This window comes from Danio rerio, chromosome 9 (assembly GCF_049306965.1).
Source record: "Danio rerio strain Tuebingen ecotype United States chromosome 9, GRCz12tu, whole genome shotgun sequence".
NCBI classification, from domain to species: domain Eukaryota; kingdom Metazoa; phylum Chordata; class Actinopteri; order Cypriniformes; family Danionidae; genus Danio; species Danio rerio.
Window position 1 is genome coordinate 43,083,617 of NC_133184.1, and position 25,010 is coordinate 43,108,626.

The 25,010-nt window shown below is 36.7% G+C and overlaps 1 protein-coding gene across 3 annotated transcripts in view; it reads right to left on the reverse strand.

Moving 5' to 3' along the window:
* Positions 1-7,831: 7,831 nt before the first annotated feature.
* nab1b (NGFI-A binding protein 1b (EGR1 binding protein 1)) overlaps positions 7,832-25,010 on the reverse strand; it is a 47,974-nt gene continuing 30,795 nt past the window's right edge. Inside the window, exons 7-9 of one of the 3 annotated variants that reach the window (XM_021478723.3) lie at positions 18,161-18,301; positions 16,316-16,352; positions 7,832-13,590 (exon numbers count right to left, since the gene is read on the reverse strand). In XM_021478723.3, coding sequence (XP_021334398.1) covers positions 13,548-13,590; positions 16,316-16,352; positions 18,161-18,301 — 221 coding nt within the window. In that variant the 3' untranslated portion in view covers positions 7,832-13,547. The remainder of the gene's footprint in view (positions 13,591-16,315; positions 16,353-18,160; positions 18,302-25,010) is intronic. The other 2 variants (XM_005167896.6, NM_001123273.1) reach the window with 2 other exon arrangements.

Consider the following 25,010-nt stretch of genomic DNA (forward strand, 5'->3'; position numbering starts at 1 on the left):
ATGCATGAACATCTAGTAACCACGCTGATATAATCTCCATTAGATCAGTAAGTAACCAAGAATAGGTCTGCTCAAGGGCAGGTTGTGGCGTTTAAATGATGCTCAGTTGATACCAAGAGGTGAGAAACTCTAGAGGGCAGTATAAACTAATGTGTTTTCTCTGGACTCCACTCAATGCTCTAGCTACTTGCATTGATCTTCTCAATCATTAACGAGAGCTCTGGTGACACACAGACAGCGTATTTTGAAACATCTGTAGCAAAATTCTTTTACGTACGTTGCAGTAATGTATAATATGTAACATACACGGCCAAAATGACCCCAATTCTAAGGAAGACAATCAATCCACAATGACTTGATAACGTGATTTCAGGATGGCAAGCCGTTTAACTTTGATTCATTCGCAGGATTGAATTCTCGTTAAAATGCTAATTGTTCACATCAGGAATTTGATTTCTACAATGGCAGTTTTTAATATCAGAAATAAACCTTCCAACTAGTAGGCTGAAATGGTATTCTAAGTACGTATTTCACCAAAAAATGTGATCTGATAGTAATGGTGGCCATACACTGTGTGATTTTTGCTCATTAGGTTGTATATGTTTTTCCCGTTAGGAAAAGTTGTGCAAAATGTCAAAACAACATTTAAAAACCATGTCAAAAATGCGAATTGATTTGATATCAATCAACGAATTTGATGTCAAAACAACATCAACTTGACATAAAACATTCAAGTAAAAAATATGTCAATAAACATGCCAAAAATTAATACAGGATTGTCCTGGAGGCTTATCGATTTTTGACATTATTGTTTGATGTCAGTTTGAATGCAAAAATCCAGTCTAACTTTCATTTCAAGTTTTCAGATGAATAAAATGTATATCATCATAATACTTTTGTGTGTATTTTATTTAGTGATCAAATGGTCAATAATGTGTGGATGTCAAATAGACGTCAAGGTTTTGACATCAAATAAATTAGCATTTTTGACATGTTTACGTCATGCTTGTTGTCAGTTTAATGTTGTTTTGGCGCTATGGTTCCCATTGGGGTATGGCTGTAGTTTGTGAAAGGAATTTATGAACCGAGTCGCTCATTCCTGATTTTTTTTACACATGTAAAGGACATCCGGGAGCTGCTGGCTTAAATTTTTGAGGTGTGTGCCTGTATTTGTTGCAAATATTCATGACTCTTATCAGTATTCATCTTTTAGGAGAGATTTTCTTCTGTTCGTGTTTTTGGTGCAGAATTTCATGTGATTGCTCCGAAATTGGACAGGTCCAGTCTGATCTCACAAGGAAACATAACTATTTTACATTTTGTTAGTTTAGTGGCTAATTTATAGGAATTGGTATGGGTTCAGTCGTACGAAAATGTACGATTTTTAAAAAGAGGCATGGGACCAAACCCCACCACAAAACTCAATTTCGGCTATTAACGAAATACATGTTACTTATTCAACACGCTACAAAAGCAATAAAATCTTACATTCATTTAGCTCAAACCACATCAAAAGGTGCAAATTATTATTTGTATTCTTTGTTTTCAAATCGTTTATGTAAACAACAGTAGCACTGTGTGACTGTTTGTATATTGCGTGTATTATCCAACACAGGCTCATTCTGAAAACATAGCCCTATATACATTTCTGAAGATCGTGAATTATGTTGCCAGAAGTACTTATGGCTGCATTTAATTTTTTAAATGAACACTACGGGGTGGTATGACGCCATTCCTTTTCGCGCTTACCAGCTGAACGCTTACCTCTATATGGGCGTTTTTCCAGCCATTACCATTTTGTTCATTAGCTCGACATGTACGCCGGTGGACTTGGGACAAAGAGATGAGATGACCACGATGACAGGGTTTGAGTCTGGTGAAGAATGGTTCCAGAAAACGGGTAAGACAAAAACAGAAGCCAAAAAATAAAATAAACAAGTAAAAAACAGGCTGAGAATGTGGTAAAAATCAGACGAGGGCTTTTCTTTTTCTGAATTGCTTTTTAAATTTGTCGGTAGGGTTAAGGGGAGTGAGTAGGCAGATCAATCAATGCTTTTTAAAATACTATTGGTTGCGATTAGGGAAGGGGGAAGGTTGATCGTTCAGTCAGTCTGTCATTCAGTCAGTCGACAGCGGCCTCTGGTGGATTTACGATAGAACAACAGGCACGAATGGCACTAGCAACAGAAATTTGAGATCTTAAAAAGCGTACACAGGGGCCGCTGGTGGATTTGTGTAAACAAAAACTGCAAAAAAAAAAATAATAATAATAATAATAAAAAGACATACCTCCTGGGATGTATTTGACAGTTTCCACAAATAGAGTTACATTATGTTTTCCGAATGAGCCTGGGTTGGTACTACTGTTATACTAATAATTTCAGTTTCTCTGTCTAATTTCTAATGCTATACTTTCCCAATTTCATATAGAAATTAAAAGGTTTAATTATCCCACCTTATAGTATTAAAGTATGTGTTACGTTCCCTTCAACTCTGTCTAGGGGGACACGGGTACACAACAGAATGTTAGTGGAGTTTTGTGTGTGTGTGTCAGCATTGAGGTCCTATGAGACACTTCTCAAAGGACTAAAACAAAAGAAATAATACAACCTGAATGAAGATTAACAAAATATTTATTAAAGAATTAAGGGAGGGTCCCAAAAAAAAAAAAAAAAAAAAAAAAAAAAAAAAAAAAAAAAAAAAAAAAAAAAAAAAACTTCAAGAGGGGGTTCAAGCCAAAACAACAAACAAAAATTCTCTAACTGAGAGAAAGGGAAGAACTAATTATCTATAAAAGAAAAATACATCAAAAATACTCACTCCCTTACTAACATAAACAGGAGAAAACTGTTACAAAAAGGAAAATGCCCCCCCCCCCCCCTCTCTCTACTAACCCAATCCCTGATTAACAGAGTAAAGAGTGTTTAACAAAGTAGTATTGAAAACATAAACTTACAATAAAAAAAGAGGTTGAAACAAAGGCTGTATGAGATGGTCAACAGCATCAACTGAACTTAAACAAATTAAAGCTCCTAATCAACAAATAATGCTTACAGGATTAAAAAAAAAAAAAAGCACATTTTTAAAGTCTCACAAAAGAGCCTCCACGCACACACAAAAACACCCTGTTCCTTTGGAGACAAGCTGCTTAAATGTCCACGACTATACTCGTCCTCAAATCACCGAATGGGTCATTAGTGGCAGCAGGTGACGTTCATCATCACCTATTAGGGTGTAGCAGAGAAAAAGAAAGAAAATACAAAACAGAAACAAATACGTCCTGGGACGTAACATATGTAATTTCAGACGCAGCTCTTACAGTATGTACTCATGCAGACATGACAGAAAGACAAATGGTGGAAAGCACATATTTCCTGCCAAAACTTCAGAGAACCACTTTGAATTACAAACTTATTGAAAGCTTTACCATAGTACACCAGGCTTAGATAAGGACATGGGTTTGAACACTGGCTGTTTGTTAAAAAATCATTTGGTATCATTTGTAACCAAAAACAAAAATGTTAAGCTAGTGAAAATTGAATTGCTGATGCAAGAGTTGGGATTCTGTGAATGAATGAAAGTGAACAGGGCTTGACATAAACAAGGTCTGATTTGGGCTGACTGTGGGCATCCGGTGTGGCGGTTTATCAGCTCTGGGTTTAGAAATACGCACAACAAAGGGTGGAAGCACAACAGTGAGTGTGTGTGTGTGTGAGTCATTCTGCAGTTTCAAAATGTGTTAATATGATGTAGATGCAAATGAAGAGAGGTGAAGACACATCGACCCACACGCTGCCCTCAATGTCATCTGTCTGCACGCATGTCATCAAATTAGTCAACTTACTACTCTGGGGTTTGTTTGGAAATAGTTTCGCCTACATTAATTATTTAAAAAATAATAAATCAATCAATAAAAATTGACTAGATAGTTAAGGAAAAGAAATTGATGTAAACCAGTGTTGCTAACAAAAACTTAAAGTATATAAAAAAGATTTGTTTATCGGTATACAGCTGAAAGGTGATATTATTTTTAGGCTTACATTTCATGATGTTAAGTTAAAATACTGAGTTTGTCAAAACTAGAAATTAAATATTTTTTTTTATCATTTTAATCATAAGTCATACTAAATGTATATTTTAACCAGCGTTAATAATAATAAAATATTTACACAGAAAATATAAAAATAAAGTTAATTAAGTACTTTGGCGCAGTGGGTGACGCTGCCATCTCACAGCAAAAAGGACGCTGGTTCGAGCCCCGGGTGCTCTGGTTTCCCCCACAGTCCAAAGACATGACGATGTTGGTGAATTGGGTAAGCTAAATTGTTCGTAGTGTATGTGTGTATCTCCTTGTCCTCCAGATTGGGGGAAGAGCATTGGGTTAACAACTCACCTCATAAAAACTAGACGTTATATAGTGGGCGGTGGGCTGGGGGTATTGGAGGAGAAACTTTGGTGACTTTAATGAAGATAAAACATATTTGGTCATATTTGCATTTTGCGTGTTTTAAGTTTTAGATATTGAGTACTATAATTACTTTTACTATTACTGTTATATTAAATGATTAAAAGTTATCTTACTTAAAGTTTAACAATAATAAAGAAAATAATACCATATAATAATAATAATAATAATAATAATACCCCTTCTTTTAAACAGTGGGTTATTGATGTGTTGCATTTCATTAGTTTTGAAAAAAATAGGACTTAATTTAAATGGTTCAATGTCCAAGTTCACTTCCATGTGGCGTCCATTCATAAATTACTTTCAAAGCCAAATATAATTGTAAATGGACAAAATGATGCTGATGTTGTTTTCATTTATTTTTTTATTTTTTGGTCTTTGTTGTTTATATGTAAACAATGTTAAAGCTGTTGTGTTGTTAGTTATGTTGATCAATGAATGTATGTATGTTTTTTTGACTATTTAAATAAATAAAAAAGTAAAAAATAAATGCATTAGTGCATGACAGCATTTGCTATAATTTAATGATAATAATACAAATAAATAAATTTAATATGTATTTAAAAAACGAATTTCTAAAAAGCATCTTAGAAATATATAATACACACAAAAAGACATATCATACTTATAATATAATTCATATAAAACATATCCATATGTTTAGGTACAAAAATTACTCACAAGGGAAATACATGTTTGTTAGTCTGTTAGTCTTCACTAAGATACGGTTGAAGTCAGAATTATTCGCCCCCCTTTGTTTTCTTTTAAAAATATTTTCCAAATGATGTTTAACAGAGCAAGGAATTTTTCCACAGTGTGTCCGATAATATTTTTTCTACTGGAGAAAGTCTTATTTGTTTTATTTCGACTAGAAAAAAAGCAGTTTTTAATTTTTTAAAAACATTTTAGGGTCAAAATAATTAGCCTCTTTTAGCTATTTTTTTCTAATAGTCTACAGAACAAACCATCATTATACAATAACTTGCCTAATTACCCTAACCTGCCTAGTTAACCTAATTAACCTAGTTAAGCCTTTAAATGTTGTTTTAAGCTTTATAAAAGTGTCTTGAAAAATATCTAGTCAAATATTATTTACTGTCATCATGGCAAAGATAAAATAAATCAGTTATTAGAGATGAGTTATTATTATGTTTAGAAATGTGTTGAAAAAATCTGCTCTCCTATTATCTATAGCTATAGTCTATATAAAAATAAAGCTTTACTGTTGTTCCAAATATGGTAAGCAGATTTTAGATTGACCCTTAGTAATACTGTTTATTTTTCCAAATAAATAACTCATGAAGGCCTGAAGTTCCTTGCTATGCACAGCATAACTTCTTACAGACAAAGATCAAAGCACAAATGTATTCAGATTCGTCACTGTGGTCAGAGACGTGTGCTAAATGAGACGGAGGTTTTCTAGCTACGCAAATAAAAAATGTCCATTAGCAATTGTTTAGTGAGTCACAGACCTCAGGAAATGGTAACAACAGTGCAAACATTAATGAGGTAGCCTACATTAATAAATGCAACCTCAATATTGTGACCAGTAATATTCAATAGCTGAATATAAAAACACCAACAACAAAATACATACGTACATTTTAATTAGTGCTGGGCAAAATTATTCGCTATTAATTGCATCAAAAATTAAAGTAGTTATCTTTAATATGAATATACACAAATCCATGCATGTATTTGAGAAAATGTTTATTTATATCTAGATATAAATTATATATATATATATATATATTTATATATATATTTGGGCGACACATTGGCTCAGTGGTTAGCACTGTCGCTTCACAGCAAGAAGGTCGCTAGTTCGAGTACCGGCTGGGCCAGTTGGTATTTTTGTGTGGAGTTTGCATGTTCTCCTCATGTTTGTGTGGGTTTCTTGTGGGTGCTCCGGTTTCCCCTACAGTCCAAAGACATGCGCTGTAGGTGAATTGAATAAACAAAATTGGCTGTAGTGTATGTGTGTGAATGAGTGTGTATGGGTGTTTCCCAGTACTGGGTTGCATCTGGAAGGGCATCCGCTTTGTAAAAAAAATGCTGGATTAGTCGGCAGTTAATTCCGCTGTGGCGACCTCTGATGAATAAAGAGACTAAACCGAAGGAAAGCCTTTGCTTCTATGTATGCGTGTGTATCACAAACACATAATAAATAATACACGCACTTATTATGGCAAAACAAACTTTTATTTTGGGTTAATAATTGGCAAAACAAACTTTTATTTTGGGTGCGATTAATTGCAATACATTTTTGCCCATCACTAATTTAAATGTAAGTTTGTTGTTGTTTGGCCATAAAAAAATGACAGATTAAAATTTTATTTAAATGAAATCTCTGTATTTTGGATTTTATTCAGCATTTTAGGTGATTTTGTTATACTAAATAAATTTTATAATGTAAAATTTATACATTATAATAATATATATACTACCTGTTAACAAATTGTTGCATTTTGAAATTTAAATCGTCATCAATCCTGAATGCTTTGAAGCTGGAGCTGCTGCAGACTTTTATTCTGATGATGTATTTCCAACTGAAATGGAATATTGAGTAGGGGGCGGGGTTGTAATTTTGTGCTCCTCCTCTCAGCTTTCACTCACAGCAGACTATTTTATATTTCTGCGTAGAGTGATCGGCGTGACCCACGGAGCATGCCTTGCGCGTTGTTGTGCATTTATAGTTCTGCGTGCTGTTTGTGTAGCTCTGCAATAACACTTTCAAAACGCTACCTGGCAGTAGGTGTTTAGGTTTCTCTGTGTCTTCCGGGTGTCTTTTTAAAAAACTCAGTCATTCGGAGGCGGGATGCGGTGGACGTGCAACAACAGTAATCATAAGGTAAACACAAAAGAAAGTTTCCATCTGGAGCACCTTTATGGGACCCGGCACTCGTAAACAAGTACAGTTTCAGAAAGCAGGTAAGATGAAAACAGAAGCCAAAAAATAGAATCAATGCTTTTAAAAACACTATTGGTTGGGTTTAGGGAAAAAGTGTGTGTGTGGGGGGGGGTGGTCAGTCAATCAGTCAGTCAGTTATTCAGTCAGTCAGTCAGTTATCAGCATGGGCGAATAGCACTCACGGGAGAAATTTAAGATTTGAAAAAGCATACACAGCAGCCTCTGGTGGATCCGCGAAAAACAACGTAACCTCCTGGAACGTATTTAGCACTCTCCAAAAATTTATATAGAGGTACGTTTTCAGAACGAGCCTGGGTTGAAAATACATTATCATGATTCATTCTGAAGAAAAAAAAATAGAGTTTTAAAAACAAAAATGTCTAATGATTTTCATTTTTAAATACATTTTAACCACATCAACACTGCAAATGCATGGGATAATGAAAAAGTCACAATCAGATGTCAAAAAAATAGAGTTTAATGTTCATGTGCTGTATAACAAATTAAATATATTAGTGTTTACAAAACAATATGTGCAGGACTACCGTATGCATATCCTAATGTACTCTCTACTCAGAAGTGATGAGAACAAGTTCTACCGACAACACAGTTTCATCCCACAGTCCAAGATGCATAAGTCTATTATACAAAGCAAGTACAAAGATTAGAGAAAGACTGATGGTTTCTGTGAGTGGTTAAAGACAGCAACAAGCAAGGAACAAAGGTAGGCGTCTAGATATGTCTATATAGGTCATCGGTGCCGATATAAGCAGTGATGTCCAATCAGATTTGAGCTTTTTTTTCTCCTACAGAGCAAATTTTGTTTCACACTGTAAAAAATGTCAGTTTTCCATATTTTGTGATTCATGTTTTTATTTTCCCCAATTTATTCATGCTTTTGACTTGCAATATGGGACTTTTAAAAAGTGACTTTTATTGTCAATTTTATTAGTTTAAAGTGATATATTGTCTGGGTTGGTGTTGTATATTACAATACAAAACTTTGTAATAAATTGCCAGTACATTTTCTGTTATTTTAAAGACTTGTATCATTCATTCATTCATTTTCATCCGCTTTTCCGACCGGTACACAGGGGCAGCAGTCTTAGGAGAGAACCCCAGACTTCCCTCTCCCCAGACACTTCCTCCAGCTCCTCTGGGGGCATCCCGAGGCGTTCCCAGTCCAGCCGAGAGACATAGTCCCTCCAGTGTGTCCTGGGTCTTCCCCGAGGCCTCCTCCCAGTGGGACATGACTGAAACACCTCCATTGGTAGGCTTCCATGCCCAAGCCACCTCAGCTGACTTCTCTTAATGTGGAGGAGCAGTGGCTCTACTCCGATCTCCTGCGGGGTGACAGAGCTCCTCAGCCTATGCATAAGAGTGCGCCCTGCCACCCTGTGAAGGAAACTCATTTCAGCCGCTTGTATCAGAGATCTTGACTTTTCAGTAATGGCCCAAAGCTCATGACCATAGGTCAGAGTAGGACCGTAGATTGACCGGTAAATCGAGAGCTTTGCCTTTTGGCTCAGCTCCTTCTTTACCACAACGGACCGATACATCGACCGCATTACTGCTGCCGCTGCACCAATCCACCTGTTAATCTCACGTTCCATTCTTCTCTCACCTGTGAACAAAACCCAAAGATACTTGAACTCCTCCACCTGTCAATAAAGTAAAGTGACAGAGCAGAGATCAAGGCCCCATAATGCAATTCACAACCATATTAGCCATACCACCCTGCAGCCAAGAGCTGAGCCTGGTCAGTACCTGGATGGGGGACTGCATGGGAAAACTAGGTTGCTGTTGGAAGTGGTGTTAGTGAGGCCAACAGGGCAAGCTCAATCTGTGATCTGTGTCCTAATGCCCCAGTATAGGGAAGGGGACAATATACTGTCAGTGAGCATGCCGTGGACGAAAGTTAGGAATGGGGGTGTGGTGGTGGTGGTGGTAGAGGGGGGGGGGGGGGGGGGGGGGCAGTCGCACACATCGCCACCCTCTCTATTCTTTATCACCTGAGTCACCTCTATAGACGTACCGACCCTGGGTTTAACCCCAGTGTCCTGGCCAAATTCCCTCCATTGGCCCTTACTTATCATGGCCTCCCAACCACCCCCATCCACAGAGTCTCTCCACTCGGCCTATAGCTGGTGTGTGGTGAGCGCACTGGTGTCGTTATCCTGTAGCTGCTGTCGCATCATCCAAGTGGATGCTGCACACTGATGGTGGTGTGGAGAGACCCCCCTCATGATTTTGAAGCACTTTGTTTTACAATACTTTAATAAAAGGAAAACACTAGTAAATCACAAAATATGGAAACTTTTACTGCATTTTTTTTTACAGTTCAGTGCTTTTATAGAGCTTTATAGAACTTGAAGTCTCAGATGTTCATTCAACTTCCCAAATCCCAGTCAAAAATGAAACTACCACCAGGTAAGAACTGTAATGTGGAATGCTTGAAACTAAGGCAAAAAAGTAGATCAACATCACTCAACCCACCACACGCTTTCAAAAAGATGTTTAAAATGGCACTTAAATTAAGATTTTGCATACTCGATATCTCTGAAAGCAATCCTAAAAAAATAAAAGCACACCATATCCCCTCTGAAATACTGAAGTGTATGATCAGGACGTTAAAAATCGGTCTCTGTGTACCGATACGAGAGAGGTATTTGTCATTCGACACAAATACAGATTATATAACAGCTTGACCGGTACATTACAAACACGTAACTGTGGAAAACCTGATTATCTTGTGCCTACTTCACCTCACGGGACACTTACAGAGACTGTGACCGATGGTTTCACGAGTACAAAAACATGTCATCACCATTAAGAAACACAAGAAATGAGCAGTAGGATGCAAATTCCAGAATCAAACACTAGTGCATATCAGTTTCACATACATTTTCACGTTAGCAGAATCTAAGACTATGTTTATACTACGGAACAGAGTAGAAATACTGTACAGTGATTTGTCCCCTGGTCGGGACGTCTAGACACGTTCACTGAGTTAAGTGACAACAGCTACCCGGTATTGCTCTACGACTAAATATTCAGAATACACAAAAACGTTGCATGATTATGATGGCGACTGGAATGTTTTCAAGTCCAGTCAGTTGCCAATGTTTTTTTTAACTATTTACATGACTATTGTTCAGGAGGGGAGACATGCTTGTCTGTATTATCTTTTTTAGATGTTCATACATAAATATATATTAATTGTGCTTAGTATCGAATAAATCAGGCATTACTATTCATTCAAGGAAGCCAAACATCTGGCTAAAAGATTTCAGTGTTTTAACAACAACAACAACATGTACCGCAGTTTTTCCTGGGTTTCGTTCGACTGTAGCACCATAGTAGAGACTTTTTCTATTCAGATTCTGCCATCAGAAACTCTTGACAGAGGAAAATTCCCTTAAAGACCCCAATGAAATCAGAATTAGAGTTTTTAGTAAGATTTGAGGTCATCTTTATGCTAGTGTGCTGATAAATGATAACAATTTGTTTTAACAAGGTGCAAAAATATGTGATTTTTAACATCCAGATTACTTGAATAAGCAAAATTATGAAAAAAATTATAATGGTGTAATGTTTGGGTTGACGTTGTTGGGGACTGCAGGAAAATAAAGAGCATATAAACATTACGTTTAATTAAAAAAAATATCAAATTAATTTTAAAATCTTAAAAAGATTTCTTTGAGAGCCACATTCTATATAGAGTTGACCAATTTGGCAAAACGTAACCATCAAATAATTATTTTATTAAATGCTTAAAATGCATTTTTTCTTTACAGTACAAGTGTAAATTTACAATACCCATATTTACATCATTATTGAATGTTCCAATGTAAACATTCAAGCTTTCATTTTGCCATTTTTGGTGGTTAATAAATATATTTGCGACTGTTTATTGTTTACTTCATTCTAAAATATGCAGCATATATATTAATGTAAATCTGCCTTTACAATTTAATTATTGCAATAATCACCATACTGCAATTGCTCAATTTCGCTATATCATGTAGCTCTAATCTCAGTATCCTTCAGATTTCTGTCCAATCAAATGCTCTCTAGAATGATGACATCACTCCTGCTAATAAAAAGAGCTGCCAAGACAATCTCTTGGTAATTCGTAACATTTTGATTTAGTGACTAATTCATATCAATTCATCCAATCTCATTTTTACAATTTAGTATGATTTTCCCCAATGACCATTGGGTTTAGAGACGGGGTTGGGTGCCACGCCTCCTTTTACAATGGGCTATATGCAGTGCGTGAGGGTTGGTTGTCGCGAACAAAAGTGAAGATATTTGGGGAGTTGCGAAACTAAGTGAAAGTGAACAGCGGACGGGGAAGGACAGGTGATTAGGGGAATCAGTAAAATGAGGAGCCGGATCAGATTTTAGAGGTGCCGATCCGGCGTGTTCTGGCACAAATTAAGCCCTGGCTATATGTACATGGACTTTTAATTTTTAGTCAGGCAGCCCAAGGGCTTCCGGTGAACTGTCTTTCTTTTACAAAATTGTCATGTTTAAGATCTGATTTTTAAAAAAATATCAGCAATCTTCACTGCCTGTTAGATATACAATATAACCCCAGTAATTTCTGCGCTAGCCTATTGCTAGACGGCGTTAGTGGTTATAACGGTCTTTCATCTCGTTTTACGCTTGAACAACTAAATGTACGCTTAAGTCTATTTAACTGAATGTATTGTAATTACATTACAACATCCATGTTGTAAAAACAACCTTGTGAAAGTGAAAATAGTCACATTAAGCTTTCAAGTTATCAAGGAAATAATCAGAGCTTTAAAACTCTAACTGTGCATCGAGCCCATTGTACACTTTCGTACGACTCAACTCGTCCAAATTCGTATAAATTAGACACTAAACTGGCAACATGAAAATAGTTACGTTTTCTCGTGAGATTAGGCTGCATCTGCTGTCGACCAGCAACTAGCACTGTTCATGTTAATTTCTTTAATAAAAAAAGGGACAAACCCCTTGATATGCTCAACAAAGGTCCTTTTGAAACAGGAAATGGCCAATACAGGAAATGATTTCATAGGGTCTTTAAAGAAAAATGCAATCACTTGGGCTGCGTCCGAAATCGCCTATTTACTACATTTGAATTTGAATTCAGTACACAACCATTAGAACATTCTATATTGTAGGAATGCAAGTAGTATGAATGGAACTCGGACATACTATATCCACTTCAGTACTACTGCATTGGTTATTGTCACATGACCTATTCACATCAGTTCCGTCGCGTCATCCTTCATCTCACACGGCATCATGGGATATCGTAGCGTCCATTGGATGCACACTTCAGAATCTCGCCAGATGTTATAGGTCAATATAGGTCAATTTTTTCAATGGATTTACTACATTTTTTTAAGGAAAGTAGATGCAAACTATTTATATAAGCTGTATTTAAATAAACAAATTCTATTTAATGATGTCCAACTTAATTATTTTGCTGAAATTCAGCCCTTATAAATTGTTTGCAACCACATACCTTAAAATAATTCAATGAACCTTTTTTTTTATTTCCAGTGTACTCGCCCTACTGATTATCGAATACTATAAATTCAGACACGCTACTTGGCTCGCATACTGTTTTTAACGTACTATATAGTATTGAAGTATGTGATTTCAGACGCAGCCAACGAAAACATCGGCATCTCGACAAACTTTAAAAACACTGCGCCCCTCCATCTCAGTGAAGTTTTACATGCATTCATATATACACACGCGCACACACACACACGAAACACATACAGTATTTAAATAACATTTAACCGACATTTTCTACGTATGTACAAATAGTGGACTCATGGCCCACCTGTGAAGAGGTTAAAAACGAGTAATGAGTGATGACTTAAACTAGTGAGCACTGAGCACAGTCGGCGCAGACAGCACAAACAATGTGGATCTACTCAGGAGAATGCAAATAAGGGCTCTAGGTGCTTTGGCAAAAAACAAAAAATGGCGAGAAAGTAAAATAAACTCTATTTTGAGGCAACATTGGTTGTTAAGGCTCTACTGTAGTTGTGCTTGTTTTAGTATTGACTGACAGACGACATGTACTGTTGTAGGTCTGAAGGGAAAGCGTTCGGGGGCTGCTATCTGGAGTCCTCCGGCTCCGATTTGATGGTCTTCTTCTCAGAGAGGTTGAGGGCGCGCGATGATGCGTCTCCGCCGTTTTCTGGAGAGAAAAGTGAAGAGAAAGGGTTTGATTGTTGAAACTCTTTATGTCGATTGTGAGGAATTGCTGGTAAGTTTTGCTTTAGATGCACAACACTCGGAGGTAAAAGCAGCGGCTAAGTGCTTATAAATAATAAATATAATGTGGATCATTTACTCTCACTTTCAAAATATTAACCTCGTGATGTTGCATATCCAGTGGCGTAGCGGACGGGCCCGCAGGGCACGCACCGCGGGGGGGCCCCGCGTGATTAGGGGGCCCCACGTCGTCGCGATTTTTAATAATTGAAAATCCAGGAACCGCAATAATCAAACTCTTGGGAACAACTGTGGTCGGAACCAAAGTTTACAGGTCTGTGTTCTCTGAACTCCGCTCAGGCGGTGGACTACTTCATTCTGATTGCTTGCCGCCGAACCGCGTCATAGCCAATGAAGACGCGCCGCTGTTTCTCGCCGCCGGTTCTCGTTAAAAAATGAATGACTTCTGGCTACTTTGACGCTCTCGCCACTTTCGGTTTGTGATCGATCGCTCCTCAGTTTGAAGGATTCCCCGCGTTGTCACGCCACTCCGCCTCCTTTCCCCGCTCCTCAATTTGTGACATAGATATATACACTAGATATCGCATAGGGACCCTGAGCATGCGTCTATAGCGCCGCCACATTGGTAGTCACTTACTGCATTCACCATAAGGCAAAGTAGCACCAACTCGCACTAAACACTCGGTTTATGCTAGGTTTGTTGAATAAATCAGCAAACAATGCAAAAGAAATATGACAAAGAGATGTTGTGGTGCCAGAAACTTGTATTATTGTCGGCTAGTGAACGAGTCGTTCATAACGGAGATTCATTCACAAACGAATCGCTCCCTCCATCAGTATGAAAAGTGAAAGCAGGAGAGGAGGTGTATTTCAGCACATAATTAGATCAAATTTAACAGGGAGAGTGAATAGTACATTTACATACACACAAACACAAGCTTTTTGTCAGGAATGCCCGTGCGATAAGTGATCCATCAATGTAGAAAAGTGATGTCAAATAAAAATGTTAATCATTAAAAAAAATGCATACTAACATCCAGGAAAACTCCCGATCATAGACATATGTGTATATGTGTATATCTATGTGTATATCCCTGCCCCCCCCCCCCGCCCCCCGCGCCTTCAACTGGGGGCCCCGTCGGTGATCCCTGCAGGGGGGCCTCCGCATTTTGCGCTACGCCACTGTGCATATCAGACACATTTGTTAGCTTTTCACAATTATGGGAAAAGCTAACAAATGTGAGGAATATTTAACATCAATATTTTAAGATCAATTTTTCTAAAGTATATTAATTTGGCCAATGTAATGTCATTTTATATCCATTTTTAGATTAAGTAAATTCAAGCAGCTTCACTTTATTCAATTTGAATTGTATTTTTGGATTATTTTTAATAAATATTTTATAAATATTGTTTTTAAAAATAAATATAATACTTAACTTATTAATATATTAATTAACACTTATCCAGCATATGTTTTACACAGCGGATGCCCTTCCAGCTGCAACCCAGTACTGGGAATCATCTATACACACTCATTTAGACACATACAATACGGCCATTGCAGTTTATTCCATTCACCTATAGTCTTTGAACTGTGGGGGAAACTGGAGCAACTGGAGGAAATCCATGCGAACATGGGGAGAACATGCAAACTCCACATAGAAATGCCAATTGGCCCAGCCGGGACTCGAACTAGTGACCTTCTTGCTGTGAGACAGTGCTAACCACTGAGCCACCGTGTCACCCCATGTGGCATAATAATAATATAATAATAAAAATATTGGCATTTCTAAACATTTAACTAGTAAAATTCTTTGTAAGTACTAGCATTAAATACATTTACAAAACACAATTTCGAAGGTGAACTTGGTGAACCCACCCTATCATCTTTTACATTCAGTTTAGTTCACTTTCTTCTCAAATAGTAAATATTCAGATTTTAATACACATAATTTGCAGCAGCTACTTGATCAGATAATTTTCTATAAGTCTCATGTACTTTAACATTAGTTATTCCAGTTTTACAATTCTCTATATTGTAAAAAAAAAAATTATTTATGTAAAAATGACAGTTTAAAGTGTACCGCCTGAAGAACCCACACACTGTAAAAAATGCTGTTTCCACACAATCGATTTGGGACAACAACACAAATAACAAATTTAAGTGGATTGAACATAAAACAATTATGTAGTCCTGCCAAAAACCTCAATAGTTGTGTTGTTCCAGCTCAATTTTAAAAAGTAGTTTAAACAAACAGACACATGTCATTTTTGGAGTGTATATGAAAAACATCCAGGTCAGTTTAAGTGCACTAATGTGTTCATGGTTTAAGGTTGTGAGTATTTGATAATGTACAATAAAGCTTCTACTAGACAACACAGAGTGTGTCTCTTTGAATCTAATCTGCTGAATTTCTGTCAACCACTACACTCAAAAAAATTACATGTGCAGTTTGTTCAAATGACTTATTTAACTTATTGCTGAATCAACACAAATCTAGCATTTTTGTTTTTTGGCACAACATAATTGTTTTATGTTCAATCAATTTAAATGTGTAAAAACAAATAAAGTTAACTTAATTCCTTCATGTTGTCACAACACAAATCGATTGTGTGGAATCCAGCATTTGTTACAGTGCAAGATTGTGTTCTCAGAAAAATACAAACTCTTTTAATCTACTCACCCTCCACTTGTTCCAAACCTGTTTGAGTTTCTTTCTTCTGTTGAACATAAGAGAAGAGATTTTGAAAAATACTGGTAACCAAACAGTTGAAGAAAGAAACTCATACAGGTTTGAAACAAGTGCATGGAGAGGAGATGATCTTGTAAGATATACAGCTATGATAAAAAAAAAAAAAACATTAGGGGAGCGCAGGGCACAAAGTAATGTAGGGTTAAATGTAACAGAGTTTTAAGGTATTTGCTCAGGGTTAAGCATGGCATGCTTCCGAGGTTTTCACCACAGTGTCAGCAGACATCTTACGGTTAATTTTTGAAAAATGTTGGTGTAATTTGGATGAGAAACACAGGACAAAACCTTTTTGCAGCATAAAAGTATTTTTTATTATACTCGATATATATATTTTTTCAAATCTGTGAAAGTATAAACTTAAAATCTTATATTGTTGTGACTACCGTCTTCAAGGCTAAAAGATTGAAACCATTTTGAAAGATGTAAAAAACACAGTGACTGCTAGCCAGTTTTGAGGAAAACTTGACACAGCGGGGTTAGTTGTAACGGTGTTACAATAAAGCCACACACTGTTGGACACCAATTAAACAAACAAAATAACTTTTTGAATTTTGAGTGTAATGTAATGAACTTTTTAAATAAAAATGTTTTTTTAATAGAAAATATTGTTTTAATAGAAAAAAATATATATTTTATTGCTAATAATGCAAAAAAAATGCAATGTATAATAATGGATAAATGGATAATAATGCAAATAGATTTAAATGTGTTTATCCAATAAACAAATAAATACATAAACATACTGTGCTATGAAGAATAAAAAAAAGAAATAAGACAATTACAGAGGAAATATAGCTATTAATATAGCTTTTATTTAAAGTAAACTGAATTTAAATTAACTGTGTGACATCTGCCTTTGTAAGCATGTGTTGCAACTGACCCCCTGTCTGTTACAACTTGCCCCACAGGTGGGGTAAATAGTAACATTTTTACTCCTGGCACTTTTGGCAATACTGCACAGAAACCATAGGTCCGGCGATCATAATTTCAGTGCTTATTTATAGGAAAGGCTTGTGTGTTGTTGGTTAAAAAGTATGATTTGTTTAACCCCATTACTTTGTTTATTAATTGACCAAAACCAAAAAGTGTTCATTTGTGCCCCCCTCTCCCATATACCTGGAAAATTACTGTTTTTTCAGGGCAACACGTTAATATTTGTTTTAGCCTGATAACATTTCTTACAAATGTAACAAAAAAATAAGAACTTAATACATTCTGACCCCCCACCACCCCCAAAAAACATCAATCTGTCAAATTATTTTAATTTAAATCCCATATTGATTCTTTTTGTCCTCAAAGGAATTTAAACATGTCTGAAAACAAAGCACTTTGTTATTTTATGCAAAAATGAATGAATGAATAAACAATTACATACAAATTTTAAAAGGACATATTACTCAAAAACATAACAATTCCTGAATCCAGAAAAGTTTCAAGCTATCTCTTATTTTTTTTCACCGATGTATATCACTGAGCTTTTTCTAATGCATTATGGGACTGTCTTATCTGTGAAGGATACACATAATATTTGCTCTACAGTTATTAGGACTCATTTACACTAATACATTTTAGTTTTAAAGTTTAAAGACCAAAACGGCCTCTTCAGCATTTTCAAAACACTCCTTTTTCAAGGCTCGAAAACTCCTCGGTAGTGTGCACACAAGGCATAGCCTTAGTAAGACTTACGCATTTTAAAACGAAAACATATTAGTATAAAACAAGGCCTTAATTGCCTTAACCTTTAGTAGCATGCTATGATGCCTCACACACACACACCTGTGGCTGCTGACATCTTGTTCTCTGCATTAGCGTGATGATGCCTCTTCAGCTCATTGGCCAGCTGCTTTCCGAGGGGCGTGTCTCCATCTGAAATGCTCGTCCTCTGATTGGTCACCCTCAGATTCAGTGGCCTCTCACCTGTTGAGACACAAACAAATACATCATTATATTTGGGCACGTTTCATGAAAATGTTTAAAGAGATAATTAAACATTATCTCTGAGCCACAAAAGACACTATGGTTGTTTAAAGTGAAAATGTATTTGGTTTGTTATTTGTACATGGTTTATTAGTTAATGTATTTACTAACATGAACTAATTATGAATAATACTTGTACAGCATTTATTACCGGGTGGTCCGGTTTCCCCCACTGTCCAAAGGACAGGCGTAAATTAGGTAAGCTAAATTAGTCCGTAGTGGATGAGTGCGAGAGGGTATTGCTGTTTCCCAGTACTGGATTGTGGCTAGAAGGGCATGCGCTGCATAAAACATACGCTGGAATAGTTGGCGGTTCATTCCGCTGTGGTGGCCTCTAAAATAGAGACTGAGCCGAGGGAAAATAAATGAATGAATGAATGAATATGGGTCCGTAGTCCGTAATGGGTCAGTTAATTTTTTTTTTCTGAAAGCTCAGTCAATACAACACTCAGTGCTCTAACTTCATATCATGATCAAGTATGTCATATTTTTTAAATATTTCCAAATTTCCTTTCTAAATGTGCTTCTTATCATGGAGTATGGTTAATGTGGCCATTAGCTCTGGTCTTTGGTCTCTGGTTGATATCCTGAAAACACTCCCCATCAGCATAATATCCATCAATGCACATTTTTTATTTGTAATTTATTTATTCATTTTTTGCTTCTGGGATGTTTAAAACAGGAGAAGGCCCTGGCTTCTTCTGGAAGCTGATTTGCATTTAAAGGGACATACACAAAATGTCATGTATTCATTCATTCATATTCCTTCAGCTTAGTTTCTCTTTCAGAGGTCTCTACAGTGGAATGAGCCAACAACTATTCCAGCATACTACTTCCAGACACAACCCGGTATTGGGAAACACCCATACACACTCATTCACTAATACACTCATACACTACGGACAGTTTAGTTCATCCAATTCACCTAAAGCGCATGTCTTTGGACTATGGGGGAAACTGGAGCACCCGGAGGAAACCCACGCCAACAGGGGAGAGAATGCAAACTCTACACAGAAATGCCAACTGGTCCATCTAGGACTCGAACCAGCAACCTTCTTGCTATGAGGCGACAGAGTAAACCACTGAGCCACCGTGCTACCCCAAAACATAAATGATAATTTATACGTGAGCTATTTTAAGCTGAAACTTCACTGACATGTTCTGATTACATCAAAGGTTTATATTTAGGCTACATCTTGGAAAAAGGGTCATCATAACGCGTCCTCTTTAACTCACCTCACAACTGTATTCATGCCCAGTGCTTAACAAAGCAAAAGGCTGCATCATTATGTCCATTACAGAGTCCAAGCTAATGCTACGAGACAAGCATTCCGCCTACCAGAAGCACTCAGCACAATCCTCTCCCTCACACACACACAGAAGTGAGCTCCATTTGATACGAGTGCACCTTTTCTTCGACTACAGCCAGCCAACGCACACGCAGTAATAGCCCGAGGACAGTGAATGCGCTGATACACCTCTGTTTCTGCTGCCTCCTTCACACAGCACATTAACCTGCTGCGTCTCTGCTGGCTGATCTCATTTGTGTCTATTGACAGGATCGGCGCAGCATCATGACTAATGTCTGTCATTTTTAACTTAACACAATGGCCTTTAATTACCAGTAGCTTCAATGTGAACACTGAGGGGACGCGTCTCTGACACCCACTCCAAACAATACCTCACTTTAAAACAAAGAGGGTAGATTATAATGGCTGTTGTGCAGTCCGACAAAACCCATAGTAAATTTGAATCCAATTGGCCACATCCCATAGGAAAATACAGTTCAATTTTATTGATTAAAGTGCATGTTTAACAAAAAGAAATGAAAGGAAAAAAATTTACTTAAAATATAAATAAATAAATAAAAACGACTGTAATTTAAAATAATTTTAATTGTTTACTACAGCCATTATTACACTTCAAGATTTTCATACAAACCAGCTATAGTTTCTCAAACACACACACACACACACACACACACACACACACACACACACACACACACACACACACACACACACACACACACACACATTAAACATAAGTAACATGCAAACAGTAGCGTGTGTGTGTACATGAATGATAAATGTACACTCACTGGCCACTTTATAAGGTACACCTGTCCAACTGCTCCTTAACGCAATTTTCGCAATTAGACATGTAGATATGGTCAAGACGATCTGCTGCAGTTCAAACCGAGCATTAGAATGGGGAAGAAAGGTGATTTAAGTGACTTTGAACGTGACATGGTTGTTGGTGCCAGACGGGCTGGTCTGAGTATTTCAGAAACTGCTGATCAACTGGGATGTTCATGCACAACCATCTCTAGGGTTTTCAGAGAATGGTCCGACAAAGAGAAAATGTCAAGAGAGTGGCAGTTCTTAAGGCAAAAGGGGATCCAACCAGGTACTAGTTAGGTGTACCTAATAAAGTGCCGGTAATATAGTATATTTATATTTATTTATTTTTGAACTCTTGAACAACAATTATTCTTGTCTTAGAACAATTTTGAATTATTATTTTTTAAATTACTTCAAATGTTGATTACTGTATATATATATATAACAATCACACACACACACACACAATGTAAAAGATTGATGCGTTTACATGCTAACACTCACTACTCTTAAGAACTTTTTGCAAAAGTACCACGTTTTACTCATACTTTGAATACTTTTACTCTACTTACACTACATTTGTGGGCAGGTAGTAATTTGTAATTTTTTACTCAGTATTCTTTCCACTACTGTTGCTGAGGGACAGAGAAGGCTAAAGCAGGACATGTTCAGTTCTCCTCTGTCTCTCTTTCTGCCGATCCAGACGCCCACTCCAGAGCTCAGAGAACACATGGGATATTAGGATCGGTGCGGGATCATGTACTCAGAGAGTTCATCAAGGAGTTATTTTCACAGCTCACTGCGCTGGCAAACAACAACAATAATTAGCATAAATAATGAGCTCAGGCATACATTAAATAAAGCCTAAGTGTCTTGTTTTTTTCCCCAAGCAGATCTGTAGTACAAAGACAGCTATCAGGATTCATCTCCATTCATCTAAATATAGGATGCCCGGCTGGTGCTTAAGATTTGAATTGTGTGAACTTAGCAACGTGCTACAATGAACCTCCAACCACCATTAAAAGCATAGGTTTTACACAGCGGATAGCCTTCCAGCTGCAACCCAGTAATAGGAAACACCCATACACACTTATTCACACACATACACTACAGATAATTTAGTTTATTCAATTCACCTATAGCACATGGGGAAACCGGAGCACCTGAAGGAAACCCAATCCAACACAGGGAAAACATGCAAACACCACACAAAAATGACAACTGACCCAGCCGGGACTTAAACCAGCAACCTTCTTGCTTTGAGGCAACAGTGCTAACCACTGAGCCATCGTGTCTCCTGTAATAAGCATAATGTAATATATCAGTATATTCATGTATTCATTCACTTTCTTTTCAGCTTATTAATCTGGGGTCACCACAGCGGAATGAACCGCCAACTTATCCAGCATATGTTTTACGCAGCGGATGCCCTTCCAGCTGCAACCCATAATTGGGAACATCCATACACACTCATTCAAACACATACACTATGGCCAATTCTCCTATAGCGCATGTCTTTGGACTTGTGGGGGAAAACTGGAGGACTTGGAGAAAACCCACGTGAACACGGGGAGAACATGTAAACTCCACACAGAAATGCCAACTGACCCAGCCAAGGCTGGAACCAGTGACCTTCTTGCTGTAAGGCGATCGTACTACCCACTGCACCACCGTGACGCCATATTAGTATATATTTAATAATTTTAATGTTAATCATATTTACAAAACTACTACTACTAATAGTAATAATAATGATCTATTATAACAACAATAAATAATATCAATAATTAATATAATTATTATTACTGTAATTTTTTTGTAATAATTACAAAATTTTGATAAATATTTTAAGAAATGCTTTAATTATTCAGTTTGATTGTACTGGTGTATTGTACTGTTGAATTGTAAAATATAAATATAAATAATCTTTAATAAGTAAACAAGTACTAAATAATCAAATAAATCAATAAATAAATTCTGATTTATAAAAATTAATATTTATTTATATATATTTGGCTGTTAAAGGATATTGTTATTCATCTTGATGAAGACCATGTAGGTTGAAATGTTGTTATATTAAAAAAAAATTGAGAGCTAAAGTGGCAGTATGCAGATTTTCTTTTGATCTTGTTAAATGATATTGCCTAAGTAACATGGATAATATTTGGCAGTGATACAACTATTCGAAATCTGGAATCTGATGATTTAAAAAACTGAGCAAACTGTCTTTAAAGTTGTCTGAATGAAATGCATATTACAAAGTAAAAATTATGTTTTTAGATATGTATAGGAGGAAATTTACAAAATGTCTTCTTGCAACATTATCATCACTCAATATTTTAATGATGTTTGGCAGAGTTGGGTGTAACGTGTTCCACTGAAATACGTTACCGTTTTCTAATTAAATTTTTTGAGGAATCCAGTAATGTAATGGTTTACATTTTACATTTGTGTAGTCTGATTACAGTTACTGAAGTCAATGTAATTGTGTTGGTTGCATTACAAATATAATATTTAGAAGAAAAAAATGCTTCTTTTAAATCACGTCTTCCAGTGCAGCATCAGTTAATAAGCATGCACTTTTAAATAGCTGGAGAACGCCAGTTAAAATAGCTACTGTCGAGAGCAGTTGCTTTTTCAAGTGGTTGATTTCATTGAGCGTAAAAACAAAAATATTGCTGTGAAATTCAGTTTATTGACCTTATTCTTCAATGCGGAAGTGCGCTTGGTTTTGCGATTGTTTTAGAACTTCTAATTCAGCTGCCTATGGGAGAAATGACTAGGAATAATAAACGTCAGAAAACTAGTGTTTGCATGATTATACAGACAAAGTACAATAAGATAATAAGAAAATATCAGTTTGCAACATCAAGCAGCAGAACAAGCTGTTTTTAACATATAAAAATGAATGGAAGTGAATGAGACCGGAAGTCTCGAGCCAAAATGATGCAAATAACTGCGCCCGCTCGTCCGCAGAGAATAAGTTGAATATCAAGTCTCTAAAGATCATTCGACTGCTTTTAACTCGACCAGCATCTTGTTCAAGCATTTGAACAGAAAGTCTTTTAAGACAATACTCGTCACCAAGGAGAACACCGATGCCCAAAAACACGGTGGCCCAACTCACCCTAAACAGACTAAAATGGATTTTTGTGCACGATCAGGAGTGAAAGTATCTTCTGAATGTAAAGAGAAGCATAGCTGCTTATGGGGCCGTACACGTATCGCCTCTTATGTGCATATTGGGAGCACTTATTTCCCAGGTGCTCTCTGTTGAAAACCATGAGTCACGTGAAAAGAACTGATCAGTTTCATACTTTGTAAGGAAAATACACATTTCTGTAGACTAATTATCTCAGACAAACAAAGAACACCCAAACACTGCAGTGCTTTTTCATACTATGGATGTCAATGGTTACAGGTATGCAGTTCATGTCCTTCTTTTGTGTTCAAAAAGAAAAAAGACAAACAGGTTTTAAACAAGTGAATGATGAGAGAATTTTAAGTTTTGGGCAAACTATGTCTTTAAGGCCCAATCACAATTCTACCCCTGAGCCCTTCCACTTACCCTTGCCCCTTGTTTTGCGTGTTCATCCCAAGGGGCAGGGGTGTTCCAATTCTCTTTAGCTTGAAGGCGTAGGGCTAAGGGGAAGGGGTGATTAGCCCTTTGAACAAAGATTTTTCAAGACCATACTCAAAACCAAGGGGTAAGAAAATTTCCCAAATTACACCAGGCGCAACGGCAATATTGCTGAACTCGGAAGTAAGGAGATCCACAAATTAGTATTTAGTATTTTTACAACAAACAAGCACATGTTTTAATATACTCATAACTGCGTTTGTGTTTTACCATCATGCTTAAAAAAAAAAAAAAAAAAAAAAACGCTAAAAAACCCTCGCTACATTTTGCAATCTATAATCCATAATAATTACTCCTGTACAGCAGTCCCACAACATTCTGACACTCGATGACACTTAAATACCCCGTCAGAAAAGTCTAGTGGCTGAGAATGAGCTTTTTACAGTGTCTGCTATAATGTTAATGTTGTTTTCGTGTGTTTACTGAATATAGCCACCTTGTAAATACACAGTACAGTTACCATCTTATTGCCACATTAGATCGTTATGATAACATAATATATGCCTTCAGTGATTTCCTGAAGATAAATACCTAAAAATAACGCAATTGCAATAACTACAGCAGTCGCTATCATCAATCTCATATGAAGCAAAGGATTGAGATGACATGAGGACATGTGCAGGTGCTGTAGTGCTGTCCCATTCCTTAGGGGTACATTTTGAAGCCCTTCCCCTTAACCCTCGGTTGTAAGGGCTAAGGGGAATGGGTAAGGGTACAAAAATAGAATTGGGATTGGGCCTAATTCTTTTAAAAATGTCAAGCTGCTTTGATCAACCCATTGTAATGTTTTTCAGGGAATATTAAACCACTAAAAGAGCTGCAGTTTACTTTGTATTTTTATAGGTATATTTTATGTCTTAAAAGCAACTTCAAAGTAAAGTAATTA